This window comes from Saccostrea echinata, unplaced genomic scaffold (genome assembly GCF_033153115.1).
Source record: "Saccostrea echinata isolate AGI-Se365-2 ecotype Australia unplaced genomic scaffold, CSIRO_AGI_Sech_v1 ptg000064l, whole genome shotgun sequence".
Taxonomy (NCBI): Eukaryota; Metazoa; Mollusca; class Bivalvia; order Ostreida; family Ostreidae; genus Saccostrea; species Saccostrea echinata.
Window position 1 is genome coordinate 7,005,945 of NW_026889813.1, and position 23,075 is coordinate 7,029,019.

Here is a 23,075-nt window from a genome sequence, read left to right on the forward strand (position 1 = left end):
CCCTCAAATTAGGGATCTAGAGCCCTAAAATTTTTTGCTTTATAACTCAAAAAAGGTAAATATTTCGAAATGGCTGTCATAAAAAAAGTTGTTCTTTAACATCTTATTGATCTCATGAAAATGTTGTTTTGTTCGAGTCTTGTGTTTTAAATGCGCCAGAAGCTTGACCCATATACAGGTAACTGTTCTCATTCAGCAAGTAAACGAGAGCTCTTCATCCGTGTAACTAAAATAAACTTACTATAAATAATAAATCTGGCTACATTAGATGCTAATATTCTTTAGAATAAGGTTCTTGAAGTGTTTTGTGCTTTATTTCCAAGTTATTTTTTGACAACTTTTCCTTTTATTTCATTTTTTTCAAAGTCGAATAAACCAGTCTACTTAAAAAAAAGTGAAAAAGATAACCTTTTCTTCTTATCATATAAAAACAAACACTATAGTGAGAAAATAAAACATAACTTTGAAGCATAGACTATTCACAGCCATTAAGTGCACGCCTTTTACATTCACCTTGTGTGTTTACAATTATGTAACACCTCCCTCGATAGCACGTGGCAAAGGAGGTCATTGGGGATCAATCGGCGTGTGATCCAGTGACCTAGTCATACACAAAACAAATCATAGAATGGCCATTCCAAATTCATTTTGTAAACTAAGTCGTGAGTGGATAAATATGTTGAATCTTTCAGATTATTTCATATTATCTTTGATTAAATCGCTAGTGCATTTTATTTAATATTTTATTCGCTGAATTACAGGAAAGTTGCATAGTTATTTTTATAAACAATTTATTTCTCAATATTGAGGTAATTGTCTGTTTTATTTAAAATAAAATTCAAAATATGTTACCTTAATTAATTCCTACTAGTAATGGAACTTTTGAAACTTAAATATACATGTATGTTATCTAATATACGTTCTTTTGTTGACACCCTTAAAATGTACAACTGTATATATACATTTGCAAGAGCGCCCCAAATATACGCATATCGAGCGTTTTATAAGTATACATGGAAATACAAAATCCCACATTCACACGCGCCTCCAAAATATGTAGAATGAGACATACATGCGTAACTGTATTTGAATATTACAAATTTATTAGACACCTAACCTTGAACAAATTATTTTTTCTACTAAACCTGTTATTGTATGCGAACAAAATGATAAACATGTAATTATTTATAGGTTCCCATTATTTTTTCTGAAAATGAGAACACATTTATCAGCTCTCTTAAGGTTTTACGGACACATACAATGTACATGCATGCAAGTACAGAATATGCACGTTTTATAAGTGCATATGCAAGAGCGCCCCAAATATAAGCATATCGAGCATTTGAAATACAGAAAAATTCTAAATCCCGTCTTTTTTTTTTCATTATCTTTGCAATAAAATATCGACTACACTGAAATGATTTTATTGATTTACAGCATATATTAAAGTGAATTATAGGTCAGCTGAGTTGATCATGAGTTGTTTTATAACGGGTAGTCCTCCTGGCCAGTCATCGTCACGGTTTGTAACATCGTAATTACACAGGTAATTAAATACTAAGATGTCAATCCATATATTTTCCATAAGAAATGAATTACTGGGAGATGTCTCGTTTTCTCTGATCATATATTAATTGACAGCCTTTATGAACAGCTGTTAAAACACAGGCCTTTGTAAACCGGTAAATCACAAAAAAGAAAAATCCGAGACATAAAAAACAGAAAATATAAATGTCTCTGGAAATAACATTGCCTTTAGATAACTAAAATAAATTAATGTCCGTCGATTTTTGAATTAATCCGAACATTCATTGATGTGTACCTGTACAGGCAGTGTATATATTTTTATGAAGCCTTCGCCCAAACGAACAATATAATAAATCTTGAATGAATTAACTAACCCCTTCAGTACACACACATTTGCCTATACCTGAAATCTAATCAAAATCAGATCTTTTTTTACGGCCCGGAATTCTGATAGTCGCTGTATTTCTAATCTGATTGACTATACACGTACCTTTAACAAATATTCGTAAATTTTCCTCGGGACCCCTGCATCACTAGTCAGGTACTGTACCGACTGAGCTACCCAGGCCGATATCCATGACCCAAACCATTACAGTTTTATTAACTAATATCTTCATTTTTTTTAAAATAAATTTTTAACTTAATTATAAGAAAACAATGCAGGTGCTCCATGTGTCAATTATTGTGATAGAGGTACTTACCACGGGACCTGATCATAATGCATTCATATTGGTCAACTCTGTGATGCATGGTGTGTATTTATCAAACCTTTCAAACTCTTCCTCTTGACCACATCTTTAAGTGTATTAAAAAGTCAAATGACTTCCTGTCAATTTTGAATATCGCCACCGCACGTGTATTTTGAACTTTGATTACCAATTTCATTATTTTCATCAATAATACATATCCTTTTAGCCTGTCATTTTCGGATTTTTAAAAACTAAACTTCACACAAAAAATCACGGACTTCTTGTTAAGTTATGATGCAAAAATCGACTGAAGCATCTTGAACACAAGAAGGGTTGGTGAGGTGCATAACTACATGTATAAAATAAAAAAAGCAAAGGTGGATCCAGGGCCGGCGCGCCGGGCGCACCCCCCCCCCCCCCTTCCGTTTAAATTTTTTGTATGTAGAACTTATATGTCCATTATCCTAAAATCAAGGAAAAAACATCAGATTCTCTTATTTGTAAAAATTTGTCAACTTCTGGGGGCTTCGCCCCTGGATCCCCACCAGGGCTTTGTCATAGACCCGCTTGGGGCTTCAATGCAGCCCCCCCTAGACCCCTCCCCTGCCTTCTACTTTGTCCCCCGTTATGAAATTCCTGGATCCGCCACTGCAAGTGGCGTAATAAACAAGAATAATATAACTTTGAAGGGATGTGATCTTCGGTATTGGTACTTTTACCTATGATATAAACACAAAGACCTCTAGATCTACACGACAGAAATAAAGCTTGAGCGGCAGCTCTGCTTTAAAACATGTATCTACTTTTCGGTACAATCATAGAAAATTATAAGTATTTAGCAAATCCTTGCTACAAAGCACAAACACCATAATATTAAACTTGACATGTAGCTAAAATTATTCCATCAATAATCCACGAACATACATTGAAAAGATTATAAATATCTGTAGAAATTAAAAAGGAATTTGGAATTTAAAAAAAAACTGTCGGCGAGTTTCTTATTGCTGCTATTGCGTTGAACATGCCATTTGATTGACAATCTCTCTATCGCCATTTTCACAGTATTTGTGCTAATTGTGTTGCACTTGGACCAAAAAATAAAAAGTCAAACAGCACATTATTGACGTGTTTTCTAGAAAGTACAATACCTATGCAAATGAGTCCCAAATTTTTTTTATATAAGCATTCTTACGAAAAAAGTTATCCGAAGTCAAATTTTGGGCGAGACCTTGTGTTGCAGACCCTACATTACAACTGTTATGTCTAAAATAAAATATTAAAGATATTTATTTATTCCAAACTTCTTGCGGGTTTTAATTATGTACTGTACAGCAGGAAATTAACTCGCGGAGATAATATTCGCTATATTCGCGGAAATAAAAATTCCGCGAATTCAACATACAGTGAATAATTCTTAAAAAATTGATAAGGATAAATTGAAATATTACCGATATTTGTGATTAGATTCGGTACCTCTATTTACGTTTCCTTGTAAACATAAAAAGCAGTAATTAATATAGCAGAGATGTAGACTGTCTTCCTAATTATGCGGGTGTACGGATCAATCACTAACATGTAGTTTTTGTTTTTTTTAAAGCTTAATTGATAAATAAACATCTAAAACTAACATTTAATTCTGCCACCCAGTAGAGGTGCGATGTAATTATCTATAAAACATGTATTGTTAGAATTCACCTGTGCGTATGACTCAGTCTTATTATCTTTAATCAAGGCACTTACGTAGTAAAGACAACACTGTTACACATTAATTCAATTTATTAACAGTTCAACATTTTGACTATCGGTACTGACAACTGATTTAGATCAGAGGGATTAAAATGACCTGCAGTAAATACTACTCAGTACTCTACTCAAAACATACCTATTCATGAAAGAACACCTGCCAAAGGGCTTCTTCTTTTTTTTTTTTTTACATGTTTGCCATTGTTTGGGATACAACTGGAAATCACTTAAATAAATCATTTGCGTATAGACTCATATGTATTTCAAAAATATTTAACAAAAAGAAAGAAAGAAAACAAGAGAAAGAAAGAAGAAAATCTATATGAATGCATAACAGTGTAAATCGTACAACATTTTGTCTTCCAGTCGAGATCAGTACGGTGTTTCAATCTATTTAATCGGGTTCAGAATCGACACAATATGCAAGGAAAATACATGTACTTGCAGTGCGGAAAAAGTTTTTGTATAATTTTTCCTTTCCGCGAATTCAAACAACCGCGATTTGCTGCAAGTTGAACAAATCGCGATCTTTTCCGACCGCGATTTTAACCTGCTGTACAGTACCTAATTGCAGTGAAATAAAAGAAAAATCTTATGGTTCTCTTTGAAAACAAAAATTTTATTCACATTAATGACTTGCTAATTTTTTTGCCTAATTTATCCCCCTTCCTTAAGTTCATCTACCTTTACAATCACACATAAGACCTATATAATTATCATGTGAAAATTAAATTGAATACTTCTAAATTTCAAATACATTTGTCATATAACACCCTGGATATCTTCGTTAGTATCTTGTCTAGCTTTGAAAATGCATAGCATTTTTGTTGCGGACACTACAAATAACCATAAGAATAATCTTTTGTCATTTTTATAAAAATAATTGTTGATAAATGTTCATTTCTAGGCTGAATTATATACCACCGGATCAACTCCTGAAAATGTATCATATAAAAAGATGCAGAATGTGGTTTATTGAGATGAAAATAACCACATAACAAGGACCATTAATTATTTCTTGATGTATAATTGTTTTGCAGTTTTTAAAAATGTCTATGATTTTACTTATTTTAATACATTTAAAGAAGTTATAACAAATAGTTTTATAGATCAATTCAATGAATTAAAGAATTTACTGAGGCATCCATAATTTTTTTTCAGTATTGAAATTGTTGCGGACACTACAATATATTGAAATATTGCTATATGACACCATATTTGGTTTTAATGGAGTAAACTGAAAATCTTAATCTCTAACTAGTTCTATATGTACAGTAAATGGTGTTATATTATAGGGAAATAAAAAAGGCAAGTCAAAAATGGCTATCCGGCCTGGAAAATAAAACCCATATATATACCAGTAAGTTTGAAGTGTTATCTTGTACAAAAATCACCATTTGTTATCTTAATCCAGTTAACTAATTGTATTACCAAAGGAGCAAAATATCAGAGAAGTGTTTTACATTTTAAAAATATTTAATGAAATAAAAAGTGAAAAAAATAAGTGAATGTGGTATTTAGTTATTACTGTAGTGTCCGCAACACAACTGTATTAATTAGAACTAGACTTATTAATTAACAATTAACATCTTGATATATTCTTTAGTTTCCACTTATTCAGTTTTAAATACCACATGAAAATTAACTTTCAATATATAACATAAGACTGACAATTGAAAGATTTTGAATATTATGTATAAACAAGTCGTTATGGGTGTTATTCAAAGTATGAAGTTATAGTTCCACTAAGTTTTGTAACCTTACATATTTGTATTGAATATTTGGACAATTATAGTGATGATCAATTGAAATCATGTTACATTTCTTTGAAGAAACTGTGAATTTAAAAAGCTGTTGCGGCCGACTCTACAAAACACAATATATTTGCCAGAATTCCAAGCAACACTGAGCTAAAGTCTGATATTTTTTGGTAGATAGATTAGTAGCTGTACTGGCCTCTTACATGTAAAATAAAAGAAACATAATTCATAATGCATTCCAGAATAAGCACATGTTGCGGACACTACAGAATTTTGGGACATTTTTATGCCAGTAAGAAGAAAATGTGTCATTTTCTAAAGTTTCAAAGAATCCACTCAAACTTTTCTTTATTGTTTCATTTGTCATTTAACTCTAATTTTAAAATGAACCTAAAGTAAGAGTAATGCATTAACATATATTTTTTTAAACTGCAAATTCAAACAGTAGAATTTTATTAAAGAACTATATACGGTAAGGGCGTATTCCTGCCCCCATATTAGTCAAATTTTGAAAATCTCTTGAAATGAGCAAAAGTGCATATATTGTATAAAATAATCCAAATTAAGATAATATATTATAAAATTGGAAAAAATAGTTGGCTTTTCTCGTCTCTGTGACGTCACAAACTATTTGGATTTCCGTTATATTTAAAATAGAGGCCAAAATGCACAGAGTTTGTTCAATTTTGACTATAGTATTTATAGAGCGCAAGCTTGCTCAGGTACCATATTCACATATTTCATTGATATTATCATTCTACACATTATATCAAAAGATCTAGTCTGAGCAGACCTGCGCTCGATAATTTCCAATCAAAATACCGACGTAAAATACACTATTTTCTCTCAAAATTATTGCAATTTGGAATTTACGTCATTTTATTGACGTCATATCTAACTAATGATGTCATAATTGATAAAAATATTTAATGCTTTGAAGTCTGCAAATATCCACCTGGTTTAGAACATAATTAAAGATTTCTCCATCAAAGTTTTATTTTGGGGGCAGATACTGGCCACTACAGAATATAGTCCTTTCATAACGTATCTGTATTTTCGCATATTTAAACATTATTTCGCTAATATTTTGTTGATTTACATACAGTAAATTGCATATAAAAGATGGATAATTTCACATTGATTTGACATCTATAACTAAGAGTTTCTATTGTAAATCTCCTGAAACATAAACTGGAAAACAAAGCCATTTTTCAGCTGCAACGGCATAACGCAAAATATACCCCATATTTTAGGTAGTAAATCTTTAATATTTTTATTGTCTAGAACATGGGAGTGTTATATATCATTTAACTTGTTAGGGGTACCATTTTGTCATAATTTGGTCATACTTGTTGAGGGTTTAATCATATATTTTGATTCAGAGTGCATTATAACATAAGTGAGTATGAAAAAACACAAATACTGTGAAAATGGCGTATATATGCCAGGACAGACATCTCTACATGTTACTTTTCAAGGACATAGCATCGCTTTTGAAAAGGGGGGGGGGGGGGCAGCCAGAGAAAAAAAATTAACTTACCTGAAAAGACTTCACAAGCAAAACCAAAATAGGAAAATAGCCCAGAATCCTATTTCCTGGCGGAAGGGGGTGGGGACAACGGGACTATACTGCAACAAAAAGTGGGGGCCAACGGGACTTTCAATGAACATTGAAGTAAAAATGTAAAAAGTTAGGTCTGAAAAAAGGGAGGAGGCTGATGCTACGTGCCTGCTCTTATAGCTCATGTTTTATTTGATCTGCAATATCATAAGTTTACTTGACTGAATATCTCGGAGTCTCTCTTATCCTTTCTACAGCCTTTCAGTTTGACCAACTATGCAAAATTTAGCCTTTTGAACAGTTGGCGTTAGGGCTTTCATACTTCACATCCGAAATTCTTTGTGACAAGACCTTTCCTTTGGAATAAATACTTTTGACCTTGTGACGTTCACCTTGGAGTTTGACCCACTTTTTAAAAAATCTAACCTTGGCAATACCTTTTGAACGGTTGGGACTAGTGTTTTCACATTCACAGGTGTATTCCTTGTGACAACGCCGTTCATTGGATATCAACAATTTTTACTATTTGACCTTGACCTTGGAGTTTGACGTACTTTAAAAAAAATTCAAAGTTTAGACTTTTTACCTTTGACCTTAGAGTTTGACCTACCTTTGAAACATTTTAATCTCATTCATAACTTTTCAACGGTTGGTGTTAGGGTTTTCGTATTTTTACATGTGTGTTTCTTGTGACAAGACCCTCCCTTGAGTACCGACAGTTTTGACTTTTGTCCTTGACCTTGGGGTATGATCTACTTTTGAAAAAAAAAAGTTGACCTTTGCCATAACTTTTGAATAATTAATGCTAGGGCTTTCATATTTCAATGTCTATTTCTTGTGACAAGGCATTCCTTTGGACACCGTTAATCTATCCTTGACCTTAACATTTGACTTGAGTATAAAAAAAAAATTAACCTTTGCCATGCTTTTCAATAGTTAGTCTTAGCGGTTTCATATTTCACAGTTATATTCACTGAGACAAGATCTTTCTTTGGGTAACATAATTTTTTATCTCTTGACTTTGACCTTGGAGTTGGATACGGATTTGAGAAACTTAAACCTTTGCCATAAGCTGCAATACCGGGGCATCAGTGTTTCACAAACACGTCTTGTTCAATATCCAAACTGGACAAAAACATTCACAATGAATCCTAAAATCATTGTGTGGAATCTGATAAATTATTTGACTCGATCTATGGTCTGAAAGAACATGGCTGACCTTATCCAGTCAATAACTCACAGATTGGGATTTTTCTTAACCAGTGTGTGTTATGGTCTTGATGAAAGGTCATTTGGATGAGTTTGGATGAGAAACTTTAAATTTGTCACCGTCTTTTTCTAGTGAAACATTGTTGGTATCATGCAGAGTGTGACATGGCCTAAACTCAAGTTCAAGGTCACTAAGGATAAGATATTTTGACTGGATGTATGGACTGTATGAACATGTGTGAATTTGAGAAGTCAGTAATACAAAGATGGGGTTTGCTCATAACCAGAGTGTGTCATGGCTTTTGCAAGGTCATTTGGACAAGTTCAAGGTCACATACATTCCTTTATCGTCTTTTTACTACAGAGTGAAACATTGTTAGTTGATACCTCTTACAAGATTGCTAATAACCTTATGATATGGCATGACCTTGACTCAAGGTCACTTCTTCCTGCCTGCAGCGCCAACGGAAGACCTACTCGTTGCTTTGCAACGAGCTCGGCTCTAGTTAACTCTCTATTTGTGACAGAGTTAAAAGTATGACTATGAATCATGTTTACCTCTTAAATCTCACAAATCCATGAAAAGTTGCTGACACAAATTTTGAACATTACGTCTTACATCTATTAAATGCTAGCTGGTTTATAAAAATTCCATAAATGTTCTTTAATTAAAAAAAAAATTAAGTTTCCCTGAAAAAGTTTAAATTTGTGGAGATCAAAGGAGCTCTTACCTTCAAAATCTACTGATATGAACATACCTCTTTTTTTCTCCCCCAAAATATTGCAGACTTATTTTATTACTTTAATTATCAGTGAAAATGATAGGAATTGACATGATGAGAAATTTCATAAGGTTGGGAGAAAAAGCCAAGGGCATCTAGAAACATGCACAATGTATTTAATAAACCCACCCATCTATAGTTAATAGAAAATTAAGACATCATTGAAATGGAACCATATTCACAATTAATACAAAAATTCTTGGTCTTTCATAACTTGTTTATAAAAGGATCCATGGTCAAAGTAAATTGATGATCCCATAATAGGGTTCTTTTGGGCCACTTAACCCTTAGGCATATTTAAACATTTTTACTTATGTTCCCTTACACAGGGTGGTACATAGATATTGGGACTCGTACTATCCCATGTTTGATAATTATGGCTTATTACAAACTATCTTGAATAGCCAGAAGTAAATGAAGACCCTCTCAATATTACCAATACATTGGAATTTTAAAATTGTTGGTGTTAAAATGGAGAAAATAAAAAAACATGGATCATGCATGAGGTTGAAATGTTCAAAAGTTAAAGGAAAAACAGACAACGAACAACCTCACAAAGACTAGTCTAGTAAACAAGAGGCTCATGGGCCACATCGCTCACTTGAGCACATTGGCTAGGCAAAAGCACAAATCAGTTCAGTATTGAAAAGATTACTGAGGGGGGGGGGGGGGGGGGAGGGGGGGGCTTGAATTTTAAACTACCTGATGATGTTTCCATGTTAATACATGTATAACAAATGGCTTTGTTGTACTTGACACGATTTTTTAAAAAAAATTCCCATATATATTCCTTTGTAAAAATTTGATCCCCCATTGTGGCTCCTCCCTATCCCAGGGGTCATCATTTGAACAAACTTGAATCTACACTACCTGAGGATGCTTCCATATCAATATGACTAAACAGCTTTTCTGTTCTTGAGAAGAAATATTTTTTCTATATGTTCTTATGTAAAACTTTCAACCCCCCATTGGGCCCCACCTACCCTCGGGGGTTATCATTTGAACAAAATTGGATTTACACTACCTGAGGATGCTTTCATATCAAATGACTAAACATGATTTTCAGTTCTTGAGAAGAAGATATTTTCCTATATGTTCCTATGTAAAATTTTTGATCCCCCATTGTGGCCCGACCCTATCTCCGGGGATCATCATTTTAACGAACTTGAATCTACACTACCTGATCTAACTAATCATTGCTTTGCAGTTCGTCAGAAGTAGATATTTTCCTATATATTTCTATTTAAGACTTTGATCCTCCATTGTGGCCCCACCCTACCCCAGGGTTCATGATTTGAACAAATTAGAATCTACACTACCTGAGGATGCTTCCACATAAATATGATCAATCAGGACTTTGCTGTTACTGAAAAGAAGAATTTAAAAATTTTTCCTAAATATTTCTATGTAAAACTTTTATACTGGCATAGTGGCCCCACTCTACCCCCGAGGGTCATGATTTGAAAAAAAAATTGAATCTACATGACCTGAGGATGCTTCCATATAAATATGACCAATCAGGGCTTTGCTGTTCCTGAGAAGATTTTTAAAGATTTTTCCTATATATTTCTATATATGTTAAAACTTTAATCCTCCATTGTGGCCCTGCCCTACCCCCCGGGGACGTGATTTGAACAAACTTGAATCTACACTACCTGAGGATGCTTCCGTATAAATATGACTCATCATGGCTTTGCTGTTCTTGAGAAGAAGATTTTTAAAGATTTTTCCTATATATTTCTATGTAAAAATTTGATCCTCCATTGTGGCCCCACCCTACCCCAGGGGGTCATGATTTGAACAAGCTTGATTCTACACTACCTGAAGATGCTTCCACATAAATATGATTCATTATGGCTTTGCTGTTCTTGAGAAGAAGATTTTTACCTCAATCGTGGCCCCGCCCTACCCCCGGGGGTCATGATTTGAACAAATCTGAATCTACACTACCTGAGGATGCTTCCACATGAGTTTCATCTTTCCTGGCCCTGTGGTTCTTGAATAGAAGATTTTTAAAAGATGCTATTAATTTTTCACTAATTCTTTATTATCTCCCCTTGAAAGAGGGCGTGGCCCTTCATTTGAACAAATTTGAATCCCCTTCACCCAAGGATACTTTGTGGCAAGTTTGGTTGAAATTGGCCCAGTGGTTCTTGAGAAGAAGTTGAAAATGTTAAAAGTTCACAGACAGACAGACAGATGCCGGACAAAAAGTGATTAGAAAAGCTCACTTGAGCCTTCGGCTCAGGTAAGCTAAAAACGGATGGCAATAAGTTATTTGGATGACCTAAGTTGAAGTTGACTATATACCTACAATTATTATTATTTTAAAATCCATTTTTAATACAATTTTACTGTATACTGAATCATAACAATAGTGCATAAAAGAACAAATACTGTATAACCTTATTTAATTGTAACACCCATGTTTTGCAGTAATTACAATAATGCTTTCCTTTTTATACAACTTCATGTGCAAAATACCATGTACCTGGTATACAAAATTTAAGTCAACTTTTACATCGAAAAAAAATCCAGTACCATGCAGGTCAAAAAAGGGGGATAATGAATGCAATACTTATATAAAAAAAAAAAGCTATATATACTTGTTTCATTAGCTTGAGTTGTAAAACATTGATGACAGAATTATATTACCATACATAAGTGTGTCAGAGATGGGGGGAATGATTTGAACAGTGGCCAAATTCACTCTTCAACCCCTGCCAATCTGTGATATCTATATGACTGCTACTCTCCAAGTTTGTTTGAACAGTTTATCTACATGTTCTGATTATGGATGCAGTTCCCTTTCCTTCTATCAATTTATGATATTGTCATGTACAAAGCTAATAAACTTATACTGATGGGTCAACAGCCAAACAAAAAAAAACTAGAACTGTCCAAAAGGGACAAATACCCCCCGCTGGGTTTTTCAGAGAAGGTATCAAATCACTAATGTTTTCTAGATGTGAGAGGTGTTCACAATTTGCTTAAACATTCAGAGTGAAAATTTAATTACTCATTATACATGTATTTTTTTTTAATGAATGACACTAAGGTGCAGCTTAATAAAACATCAATACTAGTAATTACAGTGTTTTTTATTACATTGAAAAAATAGTTTGCAACTATCTTTCATCTTTGTGAGACATGACACTCTGCAAACTGATTGTTGAAAAAAAAAAATCATAATTAATTATACAAAATCAAATTGATCTTAATACCTTTATATCAAACTCATTTTAAAAATAAAAGGCTGGTTCCGGTAACTACGTATTTTGACAGACATAAATTACAATTAAGAGACTTAGACAACAGAGATTTTTATTTCTTTCTGCCCAGTTCCCAGGAGATATAGATAAGACCTGCTTAATCAGAGATGCCCTAACAGCTTCCCACACTGAACTCATTAATTAATCTTTAACTGGATGCATGTCCACTCATTACTCCCAAGGGACAAATGCATTTACACTATCTGCTGTGTAATGTAAAAACTGTTTTAATACTTTGTGATTTTATTTTTAGTTCTAATGAGTAGTTTTAAGCTGTAGTTCACATTTTTGTACAGATCTGTTCTAGCTAGATTCTATGTCTCAAACCTTAGACATGAACCCGAAATGACTAAGTAAATAAAAATGAAAAAAAAAGCACCTGTAAAATGCAGAAAAATTATCAAATAATGTTGAAAATACCAGGTGCACATCTTCATATGGTAAAAAATAAGTGTACAAATTTTCATACAAATCTATGCAATAGTCTCTGGGAACAGATCAAGACAAAACCACATAATAAAAATGAAAAAAACACCTGTAAAATGCGAAAAAATTATCCAATCATGATGAAAATACCAGGTGCATACCTTCATATAGCAAAGAATAAGTGTACAAATTTTCCGACAAATCCTTGCAACAGTTTCCAAGAAATGGTCCGGACAAAATCTCGTCTACAGACAGACGGACAGACAGACAGACGGACAGACAGATGGACAAGCTGATTCCAATATACCCCCCCTAAACTTCATTTGCGGGGGGTATAAAAATTAAATATTAAAGTAAAGAGTCAAGGTTCGGAAAAATTGTAGTTGTTATTTCTTAGAATCCTTTCACTTACACAAAAAAGTAATTTTTTCACACTTGGGGGTAGCATCCCTTACCTGCAACTCCTCTTGCATCACTGAATACATTTTAATGAAAATTTCACCCAAATTTTTATTACATAGTGGCATTGAACATCTATTTTATGTTTTGATTGGACATATATTTGGGGTTTCCCATAGGAACACATGAACACAGCCATTCTTTTTATAATATTGGGGGTAATCCATCTCTTATCCATAACTTCTCCTAAACCACTGTTTAAAATTTGAGACTTTCACAGAATCTTTATTACATAGTGCCTGGATTGTGCACTTCCTTTTTTTCATTTTTGATTGGACAGTTATTTGCTTTTACACTCATATGGGAGCGAAGGGTATCACTTTGTTGGAGGGGGGTAATTCATTTTGTGAGCTCAGTGCTCAGAGTACCTCTAGTTAATCATGAAATTTTTATTATTTCAAATTCTTTGCCAAAATTAGTATGGTTATGCACATGATTGAAATGAACTTCCAGGTAAATATTCATAAAAGTCTGAGCGTCATTCAAGTATAATACTTCAAATAATGTCACCTTACAGTCTTGGGAATCTACACCTTTCCCTGGATATCTTTAAGTGGGGTCAGTGTGGTATCAGCCCCTCTCCAGTACAAAGTCAACCATAAGAATCACTAGTACTAATGTTAGAAATAATGTTACTGGGTAGTTCTGTTTAGAATCTTGGGGTTTGCCAGAGTTACCTCTCTTAGATGCTATCACATATTTAGTCATGGTTATCAATACTAATCCATTTAAATTTGGGAAAAAAATATTTTCACCTTGATATAAGTATACTCACCATGATTTATTTATCTCCCATTGAACATTTAAACTATGTCCATTATTGCTAAAAAATGAGAATGGGTTGCTTTCACCACCTGTTAATTCTCAATTCATACCAAGAAAAATAGCATCATTCCAGAAAATTCACCTCAGTATCAAAATAATTCCTAAAAAGCAAACACATGCATTTATCATGGTCACACATGCCATCAAATTAATTTAGCATGTTTTACCAAGTACAAACACAACCAATATATTAAGTTACATCATCTGCAATATAGAAGAAAACGTGAGACTTGCCTCGTTCAATGGGTGTGATTACAAGATCAACAGGAATGTAGTCCCTCCACCTTACAGTCTTGGGAAATCCACACCTTCTATCCCTGGACATCTCTAAGTGGGGTAACGGTCCATCTCCAGTACAGATTCAACCATACAAATCACTAGTACTTGTCATATCGCACAAAATCTCTACTTTGATGGGATAATTTATAGATCCCATGTCCTTGCATATTTCCTTTTAATGTCTCCAAGGTTAGTTGACTGTAGATACAAAAATAATTATAGCATTTTATCTGCATACATTAATTATAAAATTCTCTTGCAGCAGAGTTTATCTGAGTGTATGGAGACTTCCAGACTAATTGTGTGTGGTGGTTGATGGGATGTGTGCCAGATTTGTCCCCAATACTAATTGGATGCTGTTAGGCTGGGAGTCTGTTATCATCAAGAAATCCAAATGCATAAATACATGGGTATTACATGTATCTAGTACTTAACAATACTGATAACCTTTCTTTTGAGTGCATTTTGCTTTGTAAATTAATGTTATAACAGTAAAAGCATAAAAACAATCATATGCTTGCAGGTATAGTACTTAGTAAATGGTTAAAATGTTTGAAAACTAATTATAAAGTATTGAAATTACATTTTCTCTGTACAAATCTTCTGAACAGTCATAATGATTACCACCCCTCACTTCAGCAATGTTTCATGAGCCTAAAAATAATGATATTTAAGGTAATAAACAATCTAATTAGATCTTTGATGCTCCCCTAGTTAGTCATGTTACTGTACAGTGACATACCGGTATATTTAAGGAATAACTGTCTAATTTTTTGGTTTCATGACGTGATCAATCGATTGGCTTGCGTGATAATTTGCATAAACGCCGAAGGCATTTATGCATAAAATTATCACGCAAGCCAATCGATTGATCATCTCCATGAAACCAAAAAATTAGACAGTTATTCCTTATACATGTATTTACATGCTCTTGATTCTGCAAATTCACGTGCTACAGGCCCCGCTTCTGTCTCTATTTGTCCCGCCCCGCACATGATCTTTTTTCACCACACCTATCGATGAACCAGTAGATTTATGTAGAAATAAAGTATTTTTACTATTTGAAATTTTATCTCGGACAAAGACATTGGAAATGCAAATATAACAAAATACAAAAGCTGTAAAGGATCTAATTTTGGCAATCAATATTTACCTCTGGAGCCATTTGCCTTGACTTCACCCCAGGATCATAAAAAGAACTGGACATATAATTAAAGTTAAAGTTTAAATAATGTGTAATTAATGAAACTGAAATTCAAATTTGTTTACCCTTGAAAGCTTGAAAAAATCGGTAACATTCAATTCTATTGCTCCAACAATCATTTGCAATTGCACATAATATGCATCTATACCATAAAAATGGTACTCCAGTGGTAAGTGAAGGGGGGGGGGGGGGGGGGGGGGCAACCACCATCTAAAGGAAAATTTACTAAAGCAAAATACTATACTCATGCAGAAAAAAAGTCCCCCCCCTCCCCCCACCTAGTTGCAGATCTGTAGCTCACAGGTCGGAAAAAGTGCACTGCTTCTCAATTTTTTTCACTCTATACATTTCAAAATATTACTAATCAAGTGTTTCTAACATATTCTTTAACTACTTCTACAACAAAACTGCATGTACAGTACAAGTCATGTACGAAGTGCATTGGACCGAATTATCTAGCCAACTAATATGGCAGTATAAATGGGTGAAATTTTCGATGGTCTCAATTTCTTGCCCAGGATGGCTATAAACCATGGTTTTGGGAAACGTTTCGCTGTGGAAGTAGTAAAAGAATATGCTAGGGACACACGGTTTAATAGTAAAATTTTGAGATAGCAGCATAGAGAAATAAATCAGGAAAACAATACACTTTTTCGTGCGCAATAAATATACACTTTTTTCAGTGGGTGGCACTGGTCGTCCATACCAATTTTTTTTTTCAGACCAGCGAACTACAGATCAGCAGCTGCAGCTACCCCTAGCTCCCCCCCCCCCCCCCCCCCGCATTCCACGGGCCTGAGTGATTAACCCTTTGGTGCAAACATCGAGGCAGGGGTTTAGCTCGTCAAAATACGGTACTGAAGACATAATACCTCATGTTCTCTTATAAAGTAGAACTTGTTTGACTTGTTTATCAAATATGCTGACCGACGTCTTATCCAGCTACTCGTTATCAGTGTAACCTTATTCTTTGCATATAACTGATATTTTTATGTCTGGAGAAATACAGGTTTCATAACAATATCAATAGTACTGTAATATGTAGCTGAAATATTCACATACATCTAGCAACATACTTGGCATGTATGCAGCTCCCGTTTATTTTTTTTTCCCGCGCAATGTCTCTGTAAAGTTAACTCGTACAAAGAATACATTGTATAGTAATGTATTTGATTTGTACCTATATTTTTATTGCAAAACTACATCATTTTGCTTTGTAGATTGATAACCCTAAAAAACGTTTATCCCTGTTATCATATTCGATGTGGGGGAAAAAAATCAGACATATATTTTTTTTTTCCAAATAAACATCGGGGTCGGGATTTTATTGCAACAAGACAAAGATGGCGGCGTCTTGAGAAAAAAAAATATTGAAACAACTAGAACTACCCTTCTACAATGTCTTTGGAGTCTGATGCACGAGCAGAATCATGTAGAAAGGCCTTAAAGGTGGCAGTCAGTGCCTTAGCATCTGAGGTGGGGTTTCGAGAGAGCTGAAGAAGCTGCCGTTGAGACGCTGACAGAAATGCTGCAAAGTTGTAAGTTTATGTAAGCTTAAGTTTTCTCTTTTCATATAGTACTTTCATGTATTATTCGGGGACACTAGGCCTATTAGAAAATTCCTTTTTTATCAATGTGTGATTTTAATCAAAAGAATGTTTCTTCTGTGTCCGGTCCAGCACAATCTCTTGATTTAGCTATGCAGCTTGAATCAGCTGTACAGGTTTATCAAGGTATTCAGAATAGCTTAATTGAGGTATTTTATCACATATTTTTCTTAAATATGTTATTTTTTCAGTGATAGTATTCAACCTTGAGCCTTTCTGAAAACAAAGCATGTAAAAATCGCTCATCAAGCTATGTCTCCTTGAGAGATTTGTACTCAAAGTTCTAAACGTTTTGGGGCTATCTAAAGCAATTGATTGGTGACCACACAGTTACTTCTTGAATGAAATTAAAATGGAGGTCAATTATGGTCAACAAGAAAATTGATTGGTACTAATTCAGCACAATGTGAAGCAGTCATACTTATCCACACCTCAATGCACACATGGCCGTAGGAATCGGAAACGGGGGGGGGGGGGGGGGTAATCTGCTGATATATAGAATACTGTAGAAAACATAGCTACTATATACTTGTGATACTTGTGCCCCCTCAATAATAACTTTTGATGACCTTTTTTTTTTTTTTTGGTAGTTGATAGTGCCCCCCCCCCCCCCAACTGAAAATCTGAAAATGTATGGTTGTGCCTCCCCCAAACTGAAATTGCTTCCTACGGGCCTGGCACACATGGTGGTGTACAGTTATCAAAACAATGGAAGTACATCTTCTGCTTATAAGTATTCAAATCTGTCATGTTACAACTATCTTTGATGTGGGTTGCTTTTTTGATAGCCCATAGTATATATATGAATAGTCAAATGCTTGCGACTTTTTGGCTATTTCTTACAAAAAACTTTTATGTGATAAACTGCATATAAATAGCTCTATCAATCTATTTTGAATAGCTTAATTAAGATAAATAGCTATTTCAAGCTATATAGCTAAATCAAGAGACTGTGCTCCCAGGGTCTATAGAAATATATACTATCAAAAAAATCATATATAAACTACTAAAGCTACACTTGGGAGGATGCCTTCTTGGACTCTTTCCTCACTTCAACCTCTGTTTTCAATTTATTTTATAGTATTCTACTGACTCACCACCTTGGATCTTTTAAGTAATGATTCTCCTAATTAAGACATGATGCTTGAATTATCCCCTTGGAACCTTTACAATACACATTTCAGACAAAAAATAATCAAAATGTGATGTTTGCATTGGGGTTGATCGACATCAAAATCTAAAACATTAAAACTTGATATTTAGTTATAACTGAACTTGGGCGGAGTTCACAGGCCTATGCAGAGTTGGCAGGCAGAACAGAAGGAATGATGACGGATGTGGTTATGGCTCTGATGGAAATGGGTGAGTGACCAGTGACAACATTGTTAAAATCTAAATTTTCTATCTGTATGCAATACAATGCTTTTTTCTGCAAGAGTGAATTACTGAACATTGAAATGATGCATTTTTTATTTCATTCAGGTCAAAATCTCAGTAGCTTACCAGCACATGCTAAAAGAGCCAATAAATCCGTTTTCCTACCTCGTAAGTAAAAACAAATATTTTATGGTAAGATTATGTACAAAGGTTTCCGTATGTAAAACTGTCTTGAATTTGGGGTGTAAAATACACATATGATTTCTATTTTGTGTAATTTAGATTAATGCATCAATTAATGTGCTTCAGTGTTTTAAAAGCACTGCTGTGAATGTATAAATGTACTCTGAATTTTTTATTTTTTTATAAATTATTCTTTTTTTATCACCAGCTGCCCACAGCACTCCTACCCCCAACCCTAGAACTCTTCAGGCTGGGGACAAGATGCCACATCCCTCCCACATCCCAGAGCACATGCCTGCCTTTCCTGACCCTCATACCTACATCAGAACTCTGGTAAATTAAAGGACCTTTTATCAAAAAATAAAAGTTGTTATTTTTGACACGAATCCATTCCTTTTGATGAGATTTAATAGGAAATACTTTGAAAATGATAAATAAGTGGCAATTTAGTGCACTTTTTAAGGTCTGAAATTTAAATCTCACAATATGTATATTTCAAGAGAGAAATCAAAGGCAATAGTCTGTGACATCATATGGGTGTCTTCTTCAAAAGAGTAGCAAGACAACTGTGGAATTTGGAGGGTTATTTTTATTTTTGTTTTATTTTTGCCCATTTTGCCCTCATTGTAGGTGGATGAATTTAAAAGGGGGAGAAATGAAAGAAAACAGAATTATCTTTTGAACACAACTGTGTCTGGGTGAATTTCAAACAGGGCTAAATTGTTGCAATCGTGAAAGGGTAAAAATATCACGGAATGATATATAAAGTTATATAGTTATATAGCTGTATAAAATTAACATCAATACACATCATAAATGAAATAAAGTACTTCATAAATAATCTTTTTATGTATTTAGTAGTCTTAGTCTTAATATTTTCTGCATGAATTTCAGACACAAAAGCCCCCAGTGAATGAATATCAGATAATTAGAGAGAAAGCAGCTTCACAGAAACGGGACGTAGAACGAGCATTGACACGCTTCATCGCCAAAACCGGGGAGACGCAGTCACTCATTAGGGATGATGCCAATCTATTCCCATGTAAGAAATTGCAAATCATTGATTTTTATACCCCCCCCCCCCCCCCCCCCCGCAAACGAAGTTCAGGGGGGGTATATTGGAATCACCATGTCCGTCTGTCTGTCCGTCTGTCTGTCTGTCCGTCTGTCTGTAGACATGATTTTGTCCTGAGCGTTTCTCGGATACTATTGCATAGATTTGTCTGAAAATTTGTACACTTATTATTCACCGTATGAAGGTGTGCACCTGATATTTTCATCATGATTGAATAATCTTTCTGCATTTTACAGGTGTTTTTTTTTTTTCATTTTTATTATGTGGTTTTGTCCTGACCTTTACTCAAAGACTATTTCATAGAATTGTATGAAAATTTGTACACTCATTATTTACTATATGAAGATGTGCACCTGGTATTTTCAACATTATTTGATAATTTTTCTGCATTTTACAGTTGTTTTTTTTTTCATATTTTATTGACTTAGTCATTTTGGGTTTATTTCTAAGATTTGAGACACAGAATCTAGAACATCTGTACAAAAATGTGAACTACAGCTTAAAACTATTCATTAAAACAAAAAAACAAAAATCACCAAGTATTAAAAACAATTTTTACATTACACAGCAGATAGTGTAAATCCCTTTGTCCCTTGGGACTAATGAGTGGACATCATCCAGTTAGAGATAAATTAATGAGTTCAGTGTGGGAAGTTGTTAGGGCATCTTGTGGGAAGTTGTTAGGGCATCTCTGATCAAGCATGTGTTATCTATATCTCCTGGGAATTTAAAGATCTCTGTTCTTTAATTCTCTTAATTGTAATTTATTGTCTGTCATAGTACATAGTTACTGGATGACCAGCCTTTCATTTTTAAAATGAATTTGATATAAAGTTATCAAGATTAATTTGATTTTGTAATTAATTGATTTTTTTTTTCAACAATCAATGCAGAATGTCATGTCTCAAAAAGATGACAGATAGTTTCAATTTATTTTTTCAATGTATTAAAAAACAATGTAATTACAATGTATTGGTATTGATGTTTTATAGGTTGTTCCTTGGTTTCATTCATTAAAAAAAAATATAATGAGCAATTATTTTTTCACTCTAAATGTTAATAAGAAAACACTCTTAGATCCATAAAATATTAGTGATTTGGCACCTCTGAAAAACCCAGCGGGGGGTATTTGTCCGTTTTGGACAGTTCTAGTTTTTACTGTAGAGAACATATGAATTGAACTGTTTCAAAATTGATTTTTTGTTATGGAATTCTTCAAAATTTTCTCATTTTTCTTTCTTAAACAGTAATAGCCATCAAACCTCACCCTTTACCCTATCTCAATGCTCTCCTCCCCAAAGACCAAGACCTTCTGGCTCAGGAAGAGGACACTCCAGCCACCAAAGAGAATTCCTCATCAAAATCCTCACAGGGAGGGACCAAAGAGGGGGAAACAACTGAGCAGGAGGGGGATACCCCTGACCCAGAGGCTATAGACAATCCGTACCTTCGTCCTGTCAAAATGGCAAAGTACCGAAAAAAGACAGGTGTAGGAATGGGATGATGTGTGAAATCAAGAGACGTGTGTCAAAGGTGTAGAGTGAGAGGAGGCAGTGCATGTGCACTCTGGACCATTAAACACTGAAGAGTAAACTAAAAGAACTGAAAATCAAGAGAAAGGAGTTTAATGTATCAGTTTGTTGTTGACATGACCTCCTTTTCAGTGGCTTAAGACATCATCTATCAGTTACTGATTTTTTAGCTACTGTTTCTGAACAATAACAAACTGAAATTGTGCTGTATTGTTTTAGTCAGTGGAGCAGTTTTTGGAATGATTTACAACTTTCAGTACACAAATAAATAATTTATGAATCTTCATTTAAAAAAAAATATCATTTCTCTGAAAGGAAGCTCTATATATATACTAATGAAAATTGTGTTTTGGACTTGAGAAAATTATATCATAAAAAGGTGTACACATTTAAACAATAAAATGCTTTCTTTGGTTGTTAGTACAGGAATTAATGTTGCAGCTGTTACAGAAAAAATACATAACCTGCGTAAGGTTATGTAATTTTTTTCTGCAATAGCTGCGACGTTAATTCCCATACTAAAAAAGAAAGACATTTTATTGTTTATATTTATATCTGTTTCAAAGAACATTCAAAGTAAAATTAAATATGGTAAATATTGTATTATAGTTGTGTATGTCATTGTTTGCATAATTGATGGAACAGCCATTGTTCAAGAAATCTATGCAGGTGGCTTCCGTTGCTTAGTGTCGTTTACCGACTGATAAACGGCAATGGTTTTCATAAGAAATAAAGGAAATAATATTCAATAGATGTAAATATATCTACATGAAGTTCATTTTCAACATAGGGTACCTTCAATATTTATCCAGGAAAAATATTTTCAAACAATTCAGTAGTAGTCAATAGAAATCATTGTTGTTAACTTACAATGGGAAAATATCTGCAAATAATGTACTGTGTATGTAATTACTTACTCATGGTCTAATATAATGTCAAGAGTACTTTATTGCATCTCAAATTGTGTCATTTACAATGGATTTTTAATTATTCTATTTTACATCAAAGGGCACATCACTCTAATTGCATAAATGCAGTGGCTTTAAAACAAGTTGAATCCTTTGACGAGTCATGATGCTCATAATGTGAGTGCTAAGCACTGTAATGCTAAGCAGATGAGAGTCATTGACTCCCCACACCAGTCCATCACAGGTTAACCCCCAGCATAAGTCAGTACCCACTGCAGCAGGGTGGACTGAGACAATGCTGATAAAGTGCCTTGTCTAAAGACACAACATCAAGTGTCCATAGTGGGGTTGAACCAGCAACCTCTGCCAACACCTATGACCACTGGGCATGTGTGTAGTGGTTAGAGCTTCCTTAAAGCAGTGGTTAGAGCTTCCCTAAAGCAATTAATGTGGAATAGAGTAAATCTTAAATTTACTAGTTAATGACATATTTTTCATGTAAATATATAAAGAAACATTGATGTTATGTGCATTATACTTTCAGACAATGCATACAGATTCTATTTAGAATCGAATCAGTCAATCATTGCATTAGTTTCAGAATCTAGTACAGGTATGTTCACTTGTAGTTATGTAACATGTCTCTAACACCTTAAG

The 23,075-nt window shown here is 34.0% G+C and overlaps 1 protein-coding gene across 1 annotated transcript; it reads left to right on the plus strand.

The window, feature by feature from the left end:
- The first annotated feature begins 17,102 nt into the window (after nucleotides 1-17,102).
- LOC133175882 (transcription initiation factor TFIID subunit 8-like) lies at nucleotides 17,103-22,111 on the plus strand. The gene is given in 7 exon segments (XM_061311021.1): nucleotides 17,103-17,215; nucleotides 17,217-17,274; nucleotides 18,607-18,705; nucleotides 18,826-18,888; nucleotides 19,112-19,236; nucleotides 19,798-19,945; nucleotides 21,226-22,111. Coding segments are annotated over 7 exon segments (831 nt in total). The 5' UTR covers nucleotides 17,103-17,134; the 3' UTR covers nucleotides 21,483-22,111.
- Nucleotides 22,112-23,075: the final 964 nt, after the last annotated feature.